At 50.6% G+C, this 21,352-nt stretch overlaps 1 protein-coding gene across 3 annotated transcripts in view; it reads right to left on the bottom strand.

Annotated features, from left to right (window-relative positions):
- RNF213 (ring finger protein 213) overlaps nucleotides 1-21,352 on the bottom strand; it is a 101,854-nt gene that overhangs the window by 22,726 nt on the left and 57,776 nt on the right. For all 3 annotated transcript variants that reach the window (XM_088028094.1, XM_028112521.2, XM_028112522.2), the window contains 17 exons: nucleotides 20,137-20,273; nucleotides 19,667-19,762; nucleotides 18,302-18,420; nucleotides 17,404-17,523; nucleotides 16,772-16,917; nucleotides 16,431-16,569; nucleotides 16,204-16,339; nucleotides 13,856-14,047; nucleotides 12,685-12,830; nucleotides 11,353-11,507; nucleotides 9,495-9,713; nucleotides 8,966-9,147; nucleotides 8,230-8,350; nucleotides 3,737-3,837; nucleotides 3,441-3,623; nucleotides 2,583-2,752; nucleotides 2,384-2,483 (listed from right to left, as the gene is read on the bottom strand). In XM_088028094.1, coding sequence (XP_087884220.1) covers nucleotides 2,384-2,483; nucleotides 2,583-2,752; nucleotides 3,441-3,623; nucleotides 3,737-3,837; nucleotides 8,230-8,350; nucleotides 8,966-9,147; nucleotides 9,495-9,713; nucleotides 11,353-11,507; nucleotides 12,685-12,830; nucleotides 13,856-14,047; nucleotides 16,204-16,339; nucleotides 16,431-16,569; nucleotides 16,772-16,917; nucleotides 17,404-17,523; nucleotides 18,302-18,420; nucleotides 19,667-19,762; nucleotides 20,137-20,273 — 2,462 coding nt within the window. The remainder of the gene's footprint in view (nucleotides 1-2,383; nucleotides 2,484-2,582; nucleotides 2,753-3,440; nucleotides 3,624-3,736; nucleotides 3,838-8,229; nucleotides 8,351-8,965; nucleotides 9,148-9,494; nucleotides 9,714-11,352; nucleotides 11,508-12,684; nucleotides 12,831-13,855; nucleotides 14,048-16,203; nucleotides 16,340-16,430; nucleotides 16,570-16,771; nucleotides 16,918-17,403; nucleotides 17,524-18,301; nucleotides 18,421-19,666; nucleotides 19,763-20,136; nucleotides 20,274-21,352) is intronic.

Below are 21,352 nucleotides of genomic sequence, written 5' to 3' on the forward strand. Positions count from 1 at the left end.
ACCAACGTGTTGAAAAAGGCAAGTACCATCCTGTAATGTTTTAAAATGGTTTTGACCCTAGGGGACCCCCCCAAAGGTCCACAGACAGGCACTTGGGAAAGAAACCACAACACTAGATCCATGCCAGACCATACACGGTTCTCGCTCGGGGTGCTGTTGACACCCCATCTAAGCAGGAAGTACACAGCTGCAGTCCACACTTGGCGGAAGGAGGCACGACCACAAAGTGTGGCCGGCCTCCCTCCTGGTGTGGGGTGCAGGCGGCCTGGGGTGTGCGAGCCCAGGGTTGGGGAGCACGGTTCTCCTTCTCCACAACTCTGTGGCCAGTTAGTGGGCACCACAAACAAAAATGCTCAAACTGCCAGAGTGCAGAAGCAAGTACTTCTCAACCCAGAGAATGACAAGGCAGATTTTAAATCGTGTTTTAGGTCTTGAGATTTTCTTTTTCAAATCAGTACTGGGGGTACCTGGTGGCTCAGTGGGTTAAGCATCTACCTTCAGCTCAGGTCACAATTGCGGGGTCCCAGGATAGGCCCCACGTCGGGCTCCTTGCTTGATGCGGAGTCTGCTTCTGCCTCTCATGCTCGTGCTCTCTTTCTCTCTCACTTACTCCCTCTCTCAAATGAATAAATCTTAAAAATCAAATCAAATCAAATCAGTTCTGGAGGTGCTTGGGTGGCTCAGTCAGTTGAGCATCTAATTCTTGATTTTGGCTCGGGTCATGATCACAGGGTTGTGGGATCGAGCCCTGCATCAGCCTCTGGGCTCAGCGGGGAGTGTGCTTGAGATTCTCTCTCTCCCTCTGCTCCTCCCCCGCTAAAATAAATACACCTTAAAAAAAATTAAACAAAATGAGTTCTGTAGTGTTTAGTCTCTAAATATTGAAGAATGAAGCATTTACCCTTAAGGGTACTGTCTCTACTCCCGTTAACGTGTCTACTCTACACTATATGTCAAGATGTATGTGTGTCACTGACTACGTTTCCATTTCTCTAAGCAAAGAAATTCAAATGAGTACAGATCTCACACATTTATCAAAATGAGTAAAAATGACATGACATCAAAAGCGGGTCTTTTCAGATCTCAGGACAACTTGACAAATATGTCTTAAAAACTACTTTAAGGGCTCCTGGGTGGCTCAGTTGGTTAAGCAACTGCCTTCGGCTCAGGTCATGATCCTGGAGTCCCGGGATCGAGTCCCACATCAGGCTCCCTGCTCAGCGGGGAGTCTGCTTCTCCCTCTGACCCTCTTCCCTCTCGTGCTCTCTATCTCTCATTCTCTCTCTAATAAATAAATAAAATCTTTAAAAAAAATTAAAAACCACTTTAAGGTATATAGTAAGATACTACTTCTATAATAAAATGCATTTTAAAAGCCTTTTATTTGAAAATCCTTCAGGAATCCTGTTTGAACAGACTATTTCACAAATGATGAAACTAAAAAAATAAAAAATAAAAAGCAAAATGAAATGTCCATAGATAAGGTTGCAGAAGATCCACATTTTAAATGTAAATCTAATCTTTATTCTGAGTCTGCTTTGGGACACTTAAGTTAGAAATTGTTTCTATTGGAACTTATTTTTTGTTTATTTGAGAAAGAGAGAGAGAGAGCAGGAGCAGGAGAAGTGGGAGAGGGAGAAGCAGGCTCCCTCAGCAGGGAGCCCGACGCGGGGCTCGATCCCAGGATCTGGAGATCATGACCTGAGCCGAAGGCAGATGCTCAACTGACTGAGCCACCCAGGCGCCCCTGTTGGAACACTTCTTAGAGCATCTTGATTTTGCGATCACCTCAAAGAATGCTGTGTCAAGTCAGAACACAGGCTGAGTGTGCAAGGTGTCCTTGGAAAGAAGCCTCTGAATACAGATTAGCTTCCTAAGAATTTTCTATAATAGCATAATTTGACAAGAGCACTGAGCATTGGCACCATAGGGGCTTCTCTGTCCATTCATAGGATCAGAGAAACCGAAACGTTGAAATGAGACGCAGGTGGCATGCAGGACCACGAAGGTGAGGGGACATTCTCAGTCAGCAGCCCCCGGATCAAGGACTAGGCAGCTGTGTGAGGAGGCTCAGAACTGCCGGCTCCCGCCCACAGGTTCCCCCACACATCACAGCACCTCGCTCCTCTCCCTGAAACCTGCTTCCTCCTTGCTAACAAGGTGCTCGGGGTGACGCCGAACTCACGTGCCCAGAGGTGAAGAGGTCAGGCACACAACCAGTACAGATAAAGAAACCAGGAGGTCCCTCCTGCAGACGCCCCCCCCCCAATCCTGAACTTCCTACCAGCTCAGACAAGGGTACTTGGCAGCAAAGCAGCAGCCAGGAGGAGGGAAGTAGGCAGCAAGGCTTTCTAGAAGCAAACCCCAAGTCAGCTGTGCTCACCTGTACTTCAACAGCAGTTTCAGGACCACTGAGCGGATGACAGGGGTCTTATCCACAACATCATTGAATGGAGAGAGAGATTTGGTGTGTTCACGGTGTCCTTAAGCCAGAGGGAGAGAGGTGGCTCATGTTCCCATCAGCCACGAAGAAGTGGGACAAGACACTGGATTTTTAGGTCCACAGGAAGAAAGCAACTTACTTTGGGAAGCGTCTCTTAAAAGCTCCTTTTGCACAAAGAGTAAATTTAGCAGAACATCGATCACCTCCTTCTGTGGTGGAGAATTATCTTTGAAGCACACGGTGGAGACCAGGTCCAGGAAGAAACTGTTGCACAGCTGCCGGACGCAGGCGTGTTTCTTGATGGCCTCCCTTGGGAGTGGTTGGAATGCACAGTCAACAGGCCTGCAGAGTGTGCTCCAGAATCCCTGCACACACAGTGCTTCGGGATTTGGACGGCATTCTGTGATTTTCAGTAAAAAGATGCAACCATCTTCTTGCACTGAGTTGGATATGTACCGCCTGATGCTACGCAGACTCATCCCTTTCTAGGAGCCCTTTGGTCCTTGGGACCAGCCAGCAATACCCTTTCATCCTAAAGTCTGCAAAGATCCCGTGCCCTGGGCTGGCTCTGCACACTTTCAGGAGGTATCAGAAGGGAGGGGAGCCATTGCCGGAGCAGAGCTGAAGGTCACTGAGCCCACAGAGCTTCCGTTCGTTTCTACTACTGCTCTGAAGAGCGGGGCCAGACAGGAACTAGGTTTGCCCTCAGGTCACTGGAGCCAAACTGGCTGTGTCCTAAGCTCCTTGGGTATCCTGTGATGGTTTTATCTAATTTATGACCTTCTGCTTTATTTCCTCTAATCATGTTGTCTCCCAAATCTACGCTTGGATGTGTCTTGCAGAGGAATAATTTTGAGACACTAGGGGTTTATGAAGGTGACAGTCTCTCTTAGAATGGTTCTCCAAAGTCAGGTTCTCTAAGGTTAATACAGTTTATATTTCTGAATACTGTACTTGCCAAAAAAAAGGAAGAAAAAGAGAAGAAAGGGTGATCTACCTGTGTTCCTGGGACACGGTTAGAGAGTAGTCTTCTGGCAAGTCTGTTAAACAAAAGGGGCATCTCATCTGCCCTAAGGTGAGCCAGACCTTGATGCAGCTCAAGCAGAACACATGGTCACAGGGCAGGCAGACCGGGTCCTGGGCATCTCCCAGGCATACAGGGCATGGCTGAATCTCAACCCTAGAATCCAAGCAGGGGCACCGGCTCTGAAGCAGAGAAGCTGGCTGCGAGCAGCTACAGACCCCACACGTGCAGCGCTCCCCACCACAGGGATCTCCAACCGAAGATCTCACCTGGCGAGGGTCTTGCTGGCCTGGTCCTTGCACTTACGTAGAGTGCTCATCACTGCGACAAAAGGCCTGTATGTCTTGATGTCAGAGTCGTCCTGCAGACACTGATGGAGAGAGGGGCAGTGATGAGGAGGCTGATGAGCCATGAGAAAGGGCAAAGGTCAGCCAGGCAAGACCACTCTCCCCCGGGGCAACACAGGGCACGCATCGGGCACCCCCCTAGCTGCTGGGCCCTGGGACCACCGGGTCAGCCTGCAGGGCAAGGCCTTTCTGCTTCTAGCAGTTTCTTTAGCGTTGAATGCCCTTTATCATTATGCTGCATTTGGAGTAGGATGAGATTCGCCACTTCTGATTTTTCCCTCTTCCTCTCTTTTTCTCCGGTTCACACTTCTCCTCCCATTATGAGATCTTTCAAACTTTATTTTTTATTTCTTTTTTTTTAAATTTAAGTACTTGAGAGAGAGACAGAGAGAAAGCCTGAGAGCACGGGCAGAGGGGAGGGGCAGAGGGAGAGGGAGAAACAGACTCCCGGCTGAGCAGGGAGCCCGATGAGGGACTCGATCCCAGGACCCTGGGATCCTGACCTGAGCCGAAGGCAGTTGCTTTACTGACTGAGCCACTCAGGTGCCCCAAGATATTTCAAATGATAACATAATGACCACCTGTGTATCCATCACCTAGCTTTAAGAAATCTTATCATTTTTGGAATATTTGTTGTAGATTATTTTTTAAAGAAACAAAACATCACAGATACAGCTGCAACTCCACATGTCCCTTCTGATCACATGGCCCTCCTTCCCCTCCCACAGAGGACCGCCTTCCTAAATTCCCACGTTCACTACATTTGCACGCGTGCGTGAAGATCATGTTACTGTTTTGAATGGGTTTAGCCTCTGCATCAGTGATGTCACGCTGTACATAAGTTTTCGCTGCTATACGTAGGTCCAGATCACTCCTGTTAGCTGCTGTAGGGCACCCACTGGCGGATATACCAGTTACTTGTTTTCTGGTTAATGGGCATTTAGAATGTTCCCTTTGTTCTGCAATCACAGTTCTGCACCCAACATCCTTCCATGTGTCCGCCTGAGTATACCAATGGGAAGTTTCTCTAAGGCATGTGTTTAGAAGGGGAAGCACTGGATTTTAGGAGATGCACATCTTCAATGACGTAAGATAATGAGTGTGATGGGTGTGCTTCTGGAATTTTGGGCTTAGGCATGATGTTTGCAATAGATACCATTATCGGCATAAAGAGAATCCCCTTCTCTTTCCAGTTTGCCAAGAGTATCTTTTTTCCAAATTACGAATTTTATTAAATGCTTTTTCTGTACCTTCTGAAATGAGCATTTAAGGTTTTATCTTTTGTTACATTAGCTGATAACATTTATGATTTTCTGATGCTATCTCTGAATTCTGAGGATTAGTCTCGCTTTGAAATGACATGGGTTTTTTTAAAAGATTTTTTACTTATTTATCTGAGAGAGGGTGAGAGAGAGAGAGAGAGAGAGCATGAGCCAGGGAAAGGACAGAGGGAGAAGTGGACTCCTTGCTGAGCAGGGAGCCCGATGCGGGGCTCGATCCTGGGACTCTGGGACCACAACTCGAGCTGAAGGCAGATGCCCAACCGACTGAGCCACCCAGACACCCCCAAATGATATGTGTTTTTAATACCTTGCTAAATTTGATTTGTTATCAACAGCCTAATTCACAAGGAAGGAAAGGATTTGAACAGATATCTCTCCAAAAAAGACATACAAATGGGCCACAAGCACTTAGGAAGGTGCTTGACACCATTAGTCATCAGGGAAATGCAAATCAAAGCCACAATAAGATGCCACCTCACACCCATTAGGACAGCCATTATAAGCCAAACCAAACCAAACCAACCGAAAAATAAATGTTGGCAAGGATGTGGAGACAACGGAAACTTGGTGCACTGCGGGTAGGAGTGCCGTGCTATAGCCCCTGTGGAAAACAGTTCAGTGGTTCCTCAGTTAAACACAGAATCTCCACATGACCCAGCAATTCCATTTGCAGGTAGATCTCCAAAAGCATCGAAAGCAGGGACTCAGATACTTGCACACATGTTATTCCCCGTCGCCAAAAGGTGGCAACAACCTGAATGTCCACTGGTGGATGGATGGATGAACTAAATGTGGTCCATTCACACAGTGGAATATTATTCAGCCTTAAGAAGGAAGGACGTCCTGACGCCTACCACATGGATGGACCTGGAAGATACTGTGAAGCCAGCCACTCACAAAAGGATAAATGCTGGAGGATTTCACTTGTGTGAGGTCCCTAGTCATCAAATCACAGAGACAGACAGTAGGGTGGTGGGCACCAGGGCCGGGAGGAGGGATGGGGAGGCAATGTTTCATGGGGACAGTTTCAGTTTTGCAAGATGAATGAGTTCTGGAGACAGACAGTGGTGATGATAGTACATCATCATCATATGTGAATGTGTTTGATGTCACTAATCTGTGCACCTAAAGATGGTGAAAACGATACATTTTATGTGATGTATACTTTACCTCAATGAAAAAACGGCAGTAGTCTAGTGGTTAGACGCTGGCTGGTAAGGATAGGGACATATCAGACTAGAAAGCTGATGGCCTTATGATCTACACATATCTGGTAAAACTGTCCCCTGTGACCCCGTGGGAGGCAGATCACAGGGCAAGAGAATCTATCTATCCATCTACCTACCCATCCATCCACCCATCCACCCATCCACCCATCCTTTCTAACAGAACTAAACAGAACATCCATCTTTTTGCAGCTTTTGCCAAAGTCCTGTGGGAGGCTCTGCTGACTGCTAGCTCAGGCTCACTCTAAGTGGCAGCTCTCAAAAGGTGGCCCCAGTAGAAGATGAGTTGAGACCCCAGGCCTCGCCCGGTTGAGCCTTCCTTCCCAGCCAGACGACAGGAGCCTTCCCTGCAGGCAATGTTCCCCCTCTGGCCTCCTGTTGCGAGTGGCCTCAAGGCTGGCCTTGGAGGGGCAAGGAGAGCATGAGGCCATAAACACGAGAGCCTTCAGGTGTGAAAATGCATGAGAAGACCTCTGGCTCTGGTCATTCACACCCAGATCTGACTGGGAAGAAACACACCAGAAACCCAGTACGTTCCTGGGGTGACTTTACTGGCCTACAGACCTCTCCACGCACCTAGCCTGCAAAGGCCTGCGTGTGTGTGCGTACCGGCGTGCAGGGACCTGATAACTGCTCTTTTGGCTTGCTGGCCACCTGGCCATTAGGAGCCACTGGACTGGCTGGACGGATGGAGCAGCCCCCAGGCTCCTGGCCAGTGATGGGGTGGGGCTCGGAGAGAGGCTACAGGTGGTCCCTGTGCAGGAAGAAGTACATGGGTCCTTGTGCTGATCCTGGATGCCAGAGCACCAGCTTTCTCTAGAGTTTTCTTCACTTTCCTCTCATCAAAAGAAACTCCGGGTTCTACTTGGGCGTATAACCACGCCACCCGAGGTGTCCCTACCTCCTCTGTGGCTAGGTGAGGCCATGACTGCATTTAGGGCAGTGAGCTATGACCTGCAGTGGTGTGGACATACTCTGGCTTGTGCTCTCAAAATGGCCCATGCTCCGTGCCCGCGGCACATGACGGCAAGAAGGGCCTTCTCAGACCACGAAGTGGAGGTTGTGTAGTGAGGACAACACAGGGACAACTCAGAGGAGATGGGGCACCTGACGGGGGGGGGAGCCATCCGCTGCCTCAGACTGCTTAGGCTCACACGGTCATGTGAGAGAAGTAGCCTAACATTTTGTTTCTGCCACTGATATTCTGGTCACCGAGGAGGAGACTGGCTCCCGGTGTCCATGTCAGCCTCCTCAGAGTGTGCCCCCTGCACGTCAGAGCCTGGACAGCTAAAGCTGTTAGATGCATTTGTGCGAGGCTCCAGGGGTAACTGAGGCAGAAGCCATCTTTGGCTGAGTGGTCATTGTTGCTGAGTGCATGGGCACAGAGATGGTGGCTTTTCCTGCAGGGGCACTGTCCTGTGCGTCGCTAACTTTATGAAGGGTGTCAAGTGGCAGAGGCCTCGGGGCTTCCCGTTTCCTTGGTCCACCACAGCCCCTGCTTAGAAGCCGAAAGCCCACTGGCACTCTCGTGCAAACCTGGCCTCCCCAGGGACCACGTTGCTGGGCTGGGCAGCTCTGAGCCCACCAGAGGCCTGGGTTCCGGTGGGTGGAGCCCACCCCTCAGCCGTCCCCCGGGTTCCAGAGCATCTTCCCTGCCTCAGCCTGAGTTGCTTCCATTCCTGCTGGGGAACCCTGACTGGCTCTCATGAGAGGTAGACAAACACCTGCACATGGCAGATGTCAAGCCGTGATAAAATCACGCTCCTCTGCACTTCCAGGTGCGACTCTCAGCTGGAAGGGGATGTACCGCCCCACAGATAAATGTCCGATGATGCCTCAGGGTCCTGCCCCCTGGAAGGAGGTCTGCATGTGCTGCAAGCTGAGCCAGCCCGGCCCAAGCACTCACCTTGTTCAGCAGGAAGACATACTCAGTCACCAGCGCCTGCAGCTCAGGAATCTGGCTCTCGACCCCCAGGAGCACGTGTTCCACAAAAAGGGCCACGGGGAAAATGCGGTTCCAATGGGTTCTGTGAGAGAGGGCTGTCACTCCCTGAGCTCGGACAATAGCGTCTGAGACGCCAGGCGGAGGGGACTGGGCAGGATCCAAGAAAGGGGTGGGGTGAAGGCAGAGGGAAGATTGTGTGCTCCCGACTCCCAGCCACCTCCCAGCCACCTCCCCGTGTCCCTCACGGCCTCCCTAAGACTTGCAGAGCAGAGGGGACCACGGTGCCACATCCTACACGCAGCCTGTGCCGCGTGAGTACTGCCTCGCTCTGGAAGGTCAGCACAGGACGCCTAGCCTAACTGCTTGCCACCTCTCCTCCGCCCTGCTGGTGCCCACTGTCCTGCCTGGGGCCCCTTCCCACTGCTCCCTTCTGCCAGCATTTCTCCCATGGGACCCCGAGCATCTGCTCCCTTCTGTCCTGCCTGCACCCCAAGCACTCCCTGAATGTGGTTTCCCTCTCTGTGTCTCCAGCAACAGCATGCTGCCTGGCACTGAAGAACGTTCAGCAGATGTGATGGGATGTGAGTGAGGAGAGGACCCTTTTCCAGGGCAAGAGAACCCCACCTGCCCGGGACCCGGCCGGTCGCAGGTGAGCACATGGTGAAGGGACGGGTGGGGACCGGGCTGCTGGTCTCACCTGACTTCCCTGATGACATCTCTGGCCACCCTCCCGCAGCTTGGCAGGTACCCGTCAGAGCCCAGGAGCTCCAGCGGCATGGACAGATTCTTCACCATCTGCAGCCACACCTCGGGGCTGGGCTGCAGGATGTCCCTCGTCAGCACCTCCGTACAGGCCACTGCTGCCAGTGCATCCAGAGTCTGGGGGACAGAGAACAAGCACCTGACGAAGCAGCACCCTCACCCCTTGTCACTGCTCTAAGTGCTAAGTCCAGAGGTCCAGGCTGTGACCCCAGTGTGTTCTCGCGCTCCAGGCTGGAGCCTCAACTCTTCTCATCCTGGGCCGTAGAAGGCATGAGTCAGATGTGTTCCTCACATCTCTGCCTTACCCAGGCACAACTGCCCTGGGAAGCAGTCTCCTGTGCAGAACACAGCTCCCAGGCTTTCCCATCCCGGGCGGCCCTGGAAGCAAGCCCCCCCCACCCGCCCTGCTCCAGGAAGCCCAAGCCCTGACTCTGAGCACAAACTGTCTCCACGAGAGGCCATACTAGCTCATGTCCATCCAATCTGGTGTTCCATGGGCCTTCTGTTATGTTGTAAAATAGCACTTGTAGAATCTGGGGGTAGACAGTCAAGATTCTGGACAAGTTCTGCAGCCGGCCCCTGAAGTGCTGATAAGCGAGGTGCACCCACGGTAAGGAGACATCTTCCTCTGGCCTCCCTGCCTGCACTTGGTTGATGCAGGACCCCAGTGCCACCTGCAAAACCTGGGATGAGAAACAAGCTTTTACTGTACATTTGTAAAATGCAAAGAAAAGATACGTTTTCACAGTGGAAAATTTGAACTGCTCAGAAATGACAGAAGAGAACATTAAAAACCACGCACACTGTTACCATCCCTGGGTACTTTTAGGTGTCACCCCTTCTAGGCATTTTACATCCATATCCTGCCTCCGTTTTGTCCTCGAATTACAACCATGGTGTATTCCTCATTTTCCCCCACTTAATATCACATTATGAACATTTCCATCATTAATTACACTTGAAGAACACCACTGTTAATGTGTGCGCCAATTACAATAAAAATTCACCAATCAAATGGCTGTAACTTAATTTGCCTGACCTTTTATGATGGACAATTAAATTGTTTCTATTTTTTCGTTTTAAGAAACAAAGCTGGAAAGAACATTCCCATGGGTAAAATGTGTGCCCACATCTGATAATGCTCTCAGGACAAAAACTCCGGTTCAGATTTTGTTAGGTTCCCAATCCATGCCTCCAGGCTTTTCCAGGAGCACTGGCTGATTCCCAGGAATGGAGGAGTCTCTGGCCTTGTCACAAACCAGTCCTGCTACGTGGGCAGGTAAAAGCAGTATCTAAAAACCACTCACGCTCTGTTGACTTACCAGTGAGGCTGGCTAGTTTTTCTAATGTTTCTAGATCTCTGTATAATTATTCGATTAATTCTTAGTTTATACAACTTTCACCTATTTTTTAAAATTAGGAGACTCTCTGGGGTGCCTGGGTGGCTCAGTGGGTTAAGCATCCGACTGCATCTGATTGTGGCTCAGGTTGTGCTATCAGGGTCATGAGATCAAAATCTGTGTTGGGCTCCACGCTCAGGGGTGAGTCTTCTCAGGATTCTCTCCGCTTCCCTTAGCCCCTCTGGCTCTCCCTCCAGGGACCCCGGGATCATGACCTGAGCCAAAGGCAAATGCTTAACCGACTGAGCCACCCAGGTGCCCCAAGGAGACCTTCTTATTGATTCCTAAAGATGTTTTATTTCACTTTATTTTTTTAAGTAGGCTACAGGCCCTGTGTGGAGCCCAACGTGGGGCTTGAACCCAGGACCCTGAGATCAAGACCTAAGCCGCGGTCAAGAGTCAGAGGCTTAACCTACTGAGCCACCCAGACCCCCAATTTTATATTTTTAAGAAATCCGTACACCCAACATGGGGCTCGAACTCACAACCCTGAGATCAAGCGTCACACACTCCACCAACGGAGCCAGTTGGACGCCCCTAAATTCCTAAGAATATTTTATTAACCCTTAATCATACTGGTTGTAAACATGTTCTCCTCAAATTTGTCACTTTCTTTTTTTATGTACTTAAGTTTGAAATCCTTCGGTCATCGGAAGTATCATAATGTCCACTAAAATTTCAGTTACTGTTATTGTCTGTAATGGTCAGTTAAATATTCACCTAATTTTCTTCAAGAGAAACTCCACATTTAAAAAGAAGGTGTTACAGGGAAATTGGAGGTCTTCCTCGTGTTAACGAAAAGCCCATGGTTTGGGGGCCCCAGGTGCGGGCTGAGGGTCAAGCACACTCAGCAGTGGAAGAATGGCTTGCACCCGTCCATGTGACACCAGCATCACCCCGCCCCAGACCCAGCGGGTCTTACCTCCAGTTCTTCCCACGTGGACACTCTCATCGTCAAGAGGAGAAAGTCCTTAATGTAGCACATAAACAGTTCTTGCTGCCATTCTACACTGAGCTGAGCAAGAAACCTGCCCAGGGGGGTCTGCCGAAAGATTTCCACTAACTTCTTCGACACTCCTGCAGAGGAGAGCAGTGGAGGGTGTGGAGGGAGAACGTGAGGTGTGACTCTTGGCCTGCATTCAGAACACCTCGCATCTCCTGGGGAAGGGCAGCTCTGCAAGCAGTAACCGCGGATAAGGCTCCGCTGAATGGCGGCTCTTGGCAAAGGGGAGCGAGCTGCGGGATTTAAGGGTCCTTTCTAGACATCTGAGATGTTTTTCCAGTGGAGTAACAGAAACCAAGGCAGAACAGATGTTAGATTTGTCATGAACAGCCTAGCTGGCCCCAGAGGGATAAAACGACCTGAGACAGACCAGGCTCTATGGCTAGCAACACAATGTGCTTCAGGAACCCCAGGATCCAAGCGGGTCAGGAATGAGTGGGCTGCTCTTCAGGGGCTGGGGTCACATGCTGTTCAAACCAGAAAGATCTGCCTCTAGTGGATGAGTGCAGGCCCCTAAGTCACATGCTATCACAGGAAAGCAGGGTCAGTTAGGGTACAGTCTTGAAAAAAAGAAATACTCTTTCCTCGGGACAGAGACTGCTTCAATTTGTTCAGAGAAAGTGGCACAATGTATACCCAGAGAAGTAAGACGGTCAAGTATTTTAACCTTTTGGGTTTTTTTTTTTAAAGATTTTTACTTGTGTATTTGAGAGAGAATGAGAGAGAGAGAGAACGAGCAGTAGAGAGGGGTGGGGGGGGAGGGGAAGAGGGAGACAGAGAGAGAAAGAAGCAGCCTCCCCACGGAGCAGGGGGCCTGATGCAGGGCTCCATCCCAGGACCCTGGGATCATGACCTGAGCTGAAGGCAGACGCTTAAGAGACTGAGCCACCCAGGTGCCCCTTGACCTGTTTTTTTTCAAAGGTAATACCATAAGTAAACTTTGAAAAGACTGTCTCACATATGAAAGATGACTTTTGCAAAAGCATGCACTACGCCCGGATTTCCTGGGACGCCTATGGCCAAGCTGTTTGGCCTGTGACAGCAGAACAAGGAGCCTCGTGGTTCAGGACACTGACCGCTCAGTTGGGAGGAAGCTATTCCACTCTGGTCACCGACACTGTTGGGAAAGGCTCACTTAGGGACATCTCCTGAGTGCCAGTGCCCTAGCTGTCCAGAAGCCCCCTAATGGCAATGACCCACTTACGGCGGCGAGTCAGCACATGGCCCGTTTCACCACATCCCTGGGCTCACCTTCAGCTCCAGTGATGTACTGAGCCTGGACCCACAGTTCCTCCAGATAGTCTTTGATTCTCCAGCTAAATGGGACGTTACTGGACACGTCCTCGGGAGGGCTCATGTAGTTCTGCACCGTGATGTAGGGCATCTCACTTTTAGGTCTGCAGTCAGGCAAAGGAGGACAAAGGACAGGGTCAGTGAGACGTTGCTCGAGGCAGGAGACCCACACCGATGCCAGTTCCTCTCCATGCTCAACAACACAGGTGCCTAAAAGGCTTTAGAGGCAGCCTGCTGGCCCATTTCACAGCTCAGGGCTTCTGTTACAAAGGAATCCAGGATGTCCACAGATCATCTCTGGCTCACAGACAAACAGAAACGAACCAAGGCTGGGAAGAGTCAAGCAGGCTGCCCAAGGTCTGGGCCAGAACCGGGTCTTGCGGTGTCTGGACCTACCCTCACCCTCCACCCACACATATGGTACATGGCTTGTCTGAAGCAACCCTCTCCCTCACGGTCAACGGTGTCTTGTCTTCTGAGTAAGTGTTTCCACTGGAGATCCAGAATCCCAGTTACCTGTATACTCTTTATTCACCCATACTCCAGAATTGAAGCCCCTGAAATCCAAGAGGAAGCTTTTCGGAGGCCCACGGAGAGTGAGTTGTGCAAGAGCAGGCCCAGGGTGGGCCGTGTGGGTCGTGCCGCAGAGTGAGGAACAGGCAGAGCCGCACAGATCAAAGAGCTCTCTGAAGCGCAGCCTCGCCAGTGTAGACAAAGCTGAAGCTGGCAATTCTACCCGTGACAGGCGCTCCGGAAGCAGGGAAATGAGGAAGGGGAATGAGACCAGGATTTCTCAGAACTTCCCAGAACTCCCATTTGTTACTGTAATGCCATCACCCTAAGGCTGCAAAAGGACGCAGCTTTTCAAATATATGTGATTCAGGGGCGCCTGGCTGGCTCCGTTGGTGGAACGTGCGACACCTGATCTTGGGGTTGTGAGTTCGAGCCCCATGCTGCATGTAGAGAGTACTTAAAAATAAAATCTTAAAAAAATAAAAAATAAAAAATAAAATAAATGTGATTCCGAAATTGAAACCTAGGCTTCATCAATTACTTGGAAGAGCACACGAAGACTTCTGCTGCATGACAATTTTTTTCCCTTCCCACATAAAGAAACTCTCCTATTTACCTCGTATCGTTTGTCACAAGAGGAATGTTCAGAAGCTTCATGTCCCGGAAAATAAACATCCAAAGATCTCTTGTCCAGGATGGAGAGTCTGGCCTGATCAGTAGCTCGAGGTTGCTGTCTCTGTCCAGGACAGATACCATGCTCGCCAGGAGAGGGGTCACCACACCCTGGACCCGCTTCCAGAGGGTCTGCCTGCAGTGCAGGGAAGAGGAGAACTCGTTCGCAGCTCGACAAGCACACGCTGCCATGGAAGTCCTGCCTCCTTTTGACATTTGGTTCCTTCTGGGCTGGAACAACAGGTCTGGTCTACCGATTCCACGCTACGGCTATGGCAGTAAATGCTAACTGCCATTGTTTTTAAGTACTCGAAGAAAAATTCACAGATAGAAACTTCTAGGATTGGAGGCAGGACTGGAACGGACCTTAATTCTACATGGAAAAAATGGTCATCGGTTCCCTGAAAAGGCCAAGTAGGATTTGTTGAATTCTGTTATACAGCTAATTTCCCAGAGCAAGTCATCCAGGCTCTATGAAGAAAAGAGGGACCATGTGGCATTTGGGAAAAAAAATAAATGTTACTCTAAGGAAAAAAAAAAAAAACAGTTGTGGAGAGAATATAATAAAGCACAAGGCAAAATAAATGTGTTCCAGGTCAAGCAAAACAGGAAAGTACCTGTTTCTCTATAAGGTAGCTCTTGTTGATGGTTGTGTATGCTGGATCTGAGTGTTTATATATCCAGAGGGACATTTCACTGCTTCTATGAACGATGCTGTCCTTCACTGTTATCACGACGTTTATACATAATCATAAACTCTGTAACACGCTGTGAGACATCTACTACCAGCTAGTCAAGGAGACCAATTCAGGCTCCATTTTGAAAAGAAGAAAGAAAGATGATTTCCTGCTTAAAGTATGTGGTGTGCAGGGACCTGGCGAGAATTCACAAGTGTCTACTGAGGAAACAAAGCATGCTAACGATCAAGAGAGCACTCGACTGAAGGAAAGAGTGCCCACGTCGGGAAGGTGTAGAAGGCTGGCTGCAGGGCACCCAGGAAGGCGGACCCGGACAGGCATGCAGACCTCGGATGTCAGGAACAACCAGGACTGCCATGCCGGGGAGTTTAATCCCGAGAGGACGAATGACTTGGGTCCCAAGCGCGTGGATGGTAAACAGAGACAGATGTCGAGATCGTGGGAGCTGGGCTAGCAGGCTCCAGAGCCCACCTGACAGCTGACACAGGGGAGCTACAGGTGTGGTCCCAATCAGCCCACGAAGGCGTGTGCAGAGAGCACCGGCGGCTGCTAAGGGTGGGTCAGCCCCGAAGCCACAGCCAACGGCAGAGCAGACAGAAGTGGGGCCACATGCCGCTCGGAACACCCGGCAAGTATGGGAAGTCCGGTGGCTGGAGAGGCACCAAAAATGCAGATTTTAAGGAGTACTGATGTGAAATTAAGTATTTAGTAATATCTGTGAGGAGTGACCGAGGGAAACGATCTAGATTCAGATCTGATCTAAAATTCCCCACTCAGAAAGTGAAAGTAGGAAAGACATTAAGGGTATAACCAGAGAAGAAAACTGACGCAGAAATGCCCTCACAGCAGAAACCAGCACCGGCAAGCTCACACCTTCCCCTCAGCTCTGGGCTCCCACGTTTCTCTCCTGCCCATCACACAAAGGCAGTGTCCCTGAAGCCACACGGATCACAGCTGGGAAGACCGGATGGGAGGGGCTTCGGATGAGCTGAACATTCTCTCAGAAGTGGGGAAACCAGGGGCAGAGGGACTGTCACAAGCCCACGAGGACTCTGCGGACGAGGGGAGGACGAATCTTCCTTGGGGATCCCACAGCACCCCGCCTCCCTCCATGACACGGACTGTCTCACTTAGTCCTGAAAAAACGGTCAGGGTTTTACAGAAAAAGGACCACGGCCGATGGATGAACACTCCCGGGTCTGATGTCGGTAGTTATCGCGTAACTTCAACCAAGCCGCAGGCCTGGGGCGGTCATTTTCCCTCCCTCCCTGCCTATCACCTCCTCAACAACCTACAACAGCAGCTATCTCCGTGGGACGAACACGCGGGCCGATGTTTACATCCTTCAAGAACAGGTGTTCCGTTTTTGTTGCTGTTAGGACAGAACGTAAACACGCAGAGAAGCAGAGAAGTGTCTAGCAAACCCCAGGTACCCGCCACCCAGACCACCCTGCACCTTTCCGAGAAAACATGTGACCACTCTGAACCACTCAGAGCTTTAGGAAGAAGCGGGTGGCCGAGCCATGCACGGCCGGGGCCCTCCTGCCCCCCACCCCCACATCTCACCCCCCACTGGCGCCCTTCGTGCCAGGACCTGAATGTGCCTGCCTCCTGCAGAGCATCCTGGTTCGAGGCTTCCCTCGACACCCACGCCTTCACGTTGAAGAAGCCGTTCTCCTGCTGCTCGAGGAGGGCACAGAGGCGCGCCTTGCACAACCGCAGGAAAGCAGCTGCAAAAGAGCAGAGGAACCGAGTCCTGAGCGCGTCCCATGGGCACTCGTGAGGGGGCGCCCGCCTGTGTGTGACCCCGGGACCCCGCACCTTTCTCCGCGTCATCCTCTTTCAGGAGGCCGAGAAGAATCTCCACTCTCCGCATGCTGCGAGGGCGGCCCTCCTGGTCCCTGAGCATGCCCACGGCACCCTGTATGCAGCTCTGCAGCAGGCTGGTGGTGTCCACGATCTGCATGTGTATGGCGGGGACGGTAAGGCCTCCTGGCCCCGCAGCCTTCCCCGTCCCTTTGAGGGCCACTGCTGGGGGACTCCACCATGGGAAACCCTGCCCTGGTCTTGGGCCTCTACTCCAGGGGTGAGCATGAGGAGGCCACCTGCGGGGTAGCCTAGCCTTCCGGGAGGCCCAAGAACGAGAAAGAGCCAGAACTCACCTTACTCCTGCCTCGCTCAGCGCATCGGCTGCGCAACAACTCAGAGCCTTCTGTTCCCAAGCCCGCCTTGGCCGCCTCCCCTGACCCTGCAGGCTGGGTTTCCTCTGCCTCCTCCCGGCCGTCGCCGGCCCCGTGTCCTGTCTCCGCTGCAACAGAAGCACAGACAAGCTGCTGGGGACAGGAGCGGCACGTGGGCTCTCCCCACAGGCCTCCCGGCCCCTTGCCCCCACTGCAAGCCCCACGGGAGAGGCCACGGATCACGTAGGCTGGCCTCTGACCGGCCCCGTCTGTGCGGGCCACCAGAGGCGACCCTTCCTCCCGTCCAGGGTGCACAGCTGACACACAGCCCTGGCAACCAGGGTGTGACACATGGCAGAGACCCCCACTTCACAGCCTGCCACGTCCACAAAGACCCGCTTTCCCATGTGGGACTCCTGGCCAGTGCCTCGCCGTGGGAAGGAGCAGGCAGTGCCCGTGGACTCATGCCCCACTGGGGCAGGTGCAAGGACTCAATGGGGACAAGGGCACAGCCTGGCCCTCACGGGACAGCAGTGCGCCTCCCTGCACTCTGCACCCCTGGCTGCCACGCCTACCCTCCTACCTACATTCCCAAAGGCGTCCTCCTGACTTACACTCAGGGTTCTCTTCTGGCTTAAAGAGCTGGCTGATGGCCACATCCTGCAACTTAGTCACGTCTGAAACCATGACCGTGGACTTCCGGAGATCGTCAATGTGCACAGACTGCCACAGCCCTGTGGGAAGCAGAAGCCACCTGGAGTCTCCCCATGCCTTTCCTGGTGTCCTCTTGTCAGCCACAAGCAGGGACACGCCACATGTCCCGATGTTTCAATACACTGCTGCTCAATGATGTGTACCCTGACGCCCAAAGCCTGGAATCCATGCAGAAACCACCTGGCTCTGTGTCTGTGCCGATGACTAAAACATGAACATCGGTTGTAAGAATGAAGAGAACTGCCTTTTTGTAAAGTGTATCTGAAGGCTTTTGAGTCTTTTTACATTTTGCATTATACTTGCTGTGTCACAGTTAGTAAAGAGTGTGGGAAACTGGCAAGACACGCCTCCCATTCTCTAAACTGTTATCTGCCAATTTCTAGAATACCAATTTTCTTAACATACTAGTTGGTTTAATTCTTAGAAGAAAAGGAGAGAGAGGTTGAAGATAGCATTTCCCTCCCTCCAGAAACAGGAAGAAAGTATTGGTGCTTCTGTAACAGTACCAGCCGGCAGGATCTTCTCTGGGTTGTCCGTGTTACAAAGGGCAAGGACCCAGAGAGGCTAATCAAGCGTTTATCTACTGGTCTATAAAGGGGATGCCGTACGCTGGAGCAGCAGGTCCAGACATGAGTGTTTCCCGCGGTAACCACTGGTAAGAAAGCTCACTGAATCTGAAACGAGTATTGCTGAGATTAACATCAATGTTCCAATTCCAGACGTGTACACCATGGGACCAAATCAGAAGGAGCTCAGACGTGATTTAAATAAGCATCTTCACTAACATTTTCATCCTACCTCCATGGAATCCCACGTAGGATGCTCCACTTCCCATCCGGGACAGTTTTGTGATAAAATAGACCAAGATGCAGTCCTTACTGCCTTGCATCTTATTGATTTCATTTATGGCAGAATACCTATTTTAAAACAAACAAGCAAAGACAAAACAAAACAAAACAAAAAGCAAATAAACAAAACCAAAGTCGTGAAGTGGCTGAAGGGTATCCTATGAGTAGTTGTGTTCAATCTCATGTCTTTTTAGCTTTAGATAACTTTCTTCTCTCTTTTTTTTTTAAAGATTTTATTTATTTATTTGACAGAGAGAGTCTGAGCACAAGCAGGGGGAGTGGAGGAGGGAAAAGCAGGCTCCCCGCTGAGCAGGGAGCCCAATGCGGGGCTCGATCCCAGGACCCTGGGGATCATGACCTGAGCCTAAGGCGGCCGCTCAACCAACTGAGCCACCCAGGCGCCCCAGGTGATTAGTTTTTTAAAAAAATATTTTTATTTATTTATTTGACAGAGACACAGCGAGAGAGGGAACCCAAGCAGGGGGAGTGGGAGAGGGAGAAGCAGGCCCTCCAGCCGAGCAGAGACCCCGATGCGGGGCTCGATCTCAGGACCCTGAGATCATGACCTGAGCCAAAGGCAGACACTTCACCGACTGAGCCCCCCAGGTGCCGCGAGATAAATTTCATACCCTCATGCTCACTGTCTCCTCTCATGAGAGAAGGAGGGCAAGCTCTGTCCCAACAGGTACGTTTTCTTCCCCACTCCTGTGTCCCTCTGCTTTGAAGTGCCATCTCCTTATTGACCAGGAGCCCTGTCCTACAACCCTCGATGGGTAAGGCTCGCTGAACTTTCCGTCCTGAGAAGCAGGATTCTGTGAACCCACAACCATGCTACGAAATATGGCTTCCAATGCCTTCAACGGCCCAGAAATCACCTTTCCCCTAACTTAATAAGAGAACACAGTTAATTCTAAAAGTATCAAACTTCTGCTACACTAATACTATAAAAATGTCCAATAAATACAAATGAGAGCTTTTACATACTGATTGCTCTTCAACTTGCAATATATTCAAATTATATAATTTGACATTAATAATTACCAAGACATGTCTGCAGATGATATGTTCCTAGGATATTCTTTCATATCCTACTAATAATCTATTACTTACACCTCGTGGCATTTTACCATTTTTGCCTTGTTTTAGCCTTTTCTCTAGCCCCTTGTCTGTGGGGAATGAAAAGCAAGAGTCCTTTTATTTTTATTTCTTTGTTTATTCTAATACCATACGGTTTTCAGGGAAGAAATTCTTTAGGAACTCCTGAATAAAATTTGAGCTTTCTGGGTAGTTTCTGAGAAAAATAACAAAAACATACTTAGCTGAAGCGATGAGCTGAGCACTACGGACTCCATCCTCAAAATCCGTTTGAATAATAAGGATTTTACATCTGGCTACGTTAGTTAAGCAGTTTCTGAAAGAAAAAGGAAATTGTCTGCCCTAAACAATGGGTGATAAAATTCCCCAGAGGGATGGGAAATTTGAAGGAATTTATTGGTGTGGAATCACTCCGGTGGGGTTCTCCTCTATGTGAGCAGACAAGCCAGTGAAGAGAGCACATGAACTCCAGTAAATGCTTCCCTAAGAGAAGGATGCCCATGCAGAAGGCAGGAGAGATGGGGCACAAGGAGAATGGGGCACCGTCCTTCTCCGTCACGTGTCCTTGGTGTTCACTAACCAGGGCTGGTGCCAGCACCAGTGGTCCAGGCAGTCACGCACGTGAAGCACAGAGCGGTCAGAGCTGGGGGTGCGGGGGGGGGGGCCGGGAGGGAAGGGGGGAAGCCTCACTGGACTTTTCTGAGGAATGAGCTCTCGGTGTCAAACTGCTGCAGGGACAGGACCATGGGCATCAGAGCTCCATCCATTACTTCTGATTCCAAACTTTCACAGTCACGGCTGGTCAGCAGTCTGGAGAAAGTGGTGATCTGCAAAGTCAGGAAATGCTAATTATTTGCTAGAATTCAAGGAAGGTTGCAGGTCTGCTGGGATTAGAAACATGAGAATGTTGAGCAAATATCTTCTATGGGCCCAGCATGCACTGTGCATTTGGTACACAGAAAAGAATCCAAACCCAGAGGAGTTTTAAAAAAATGAAGCAGGGGGCGCCTGGCTGGCTCAGTCGGTAAGCGGCTGCCTTCGGCTCAGGTCACGGTCCCAGGGTCCTGGGATCGAGCCCCGCATCGGGCTCCCTGCTCGGCGGGAAGCCTGCTTCTCCCTCTCCCTCTGCCGCTCCCCCTGCTTGTGTTCCCTCTCTCGCTGTGTCTCTCTCTGTGGAATGAGTAAATAAAATCTTTAAAAAAAAATAAAATAAAAAATAAAAAAATGAGGCAGTGTTGAGGCAAACAGAACCCATGAAATCAAAAGGTATGGGAAAGAAGACTCCTCCTGTCTCCAGGTCCCTTCAAATCTCCTTGGACTGCAGTGTCTCTTCCTGCCTGGCCCCTCCTAGAAATTCTGATGACCCCTTAGGGCTCAACACAAATGCCATTCCTTCCTCCTGGTCTTCTGCATACTTCCAGATGGAGTTCAAATGGACAGTGCTCCTTCTGCCCCACAGTTATGACCAATTCTCCTGTAACACCGGATCACACCCCCCCCACACACACAGCAAATCAAAACACTCCTGTGGACGTGCAGATACCATAGTTCCTGAACCCCTAACTCCAGGCTGGCCTTGCCACTGAGCTTTTGATTCCTATATCCAACTGCATGACAGACATGTCTGCCTGGATGCCACAGGGGCACCAAAGTCTGTCCCAAATGGAATTTACCACCAATATTTGTGGCTCATTCCTGGACTATAATTAACCAAACCTCCAGTCATCCAAGGAAGAATCCAGGAAACCATCTCTGGACCCCTTCGTCTTCCACAGCCCCCAGATGGAATAAGTCACTAGGTCTGCCAATCACATCCTATTTCTCATTCCATCTACCTGCTCCTCTACTTGGACTGAACTGGTACAGCAGCCTCCCTCCCTTTTCTATGATAGTCTCTTTATCAGGC

The sequence above is a fragment of the Eumetopias jubatus genome, unplaced genomic scaffold, assembly GCF_037043125.1.
Source record: "Eumetopias jubatus isolate StellerSeaLion01/CBP00866 unplaced genomic scaffold, mEumJub1_p1.0 scaffold_10, whole genome shotgun sequence".
Lineage (NCBI taxonomy): Eukaryota > Metazoa > Chordata > Mammalia > Carnivora > Otariidae > Eumetopias > Eumetopias jubatus.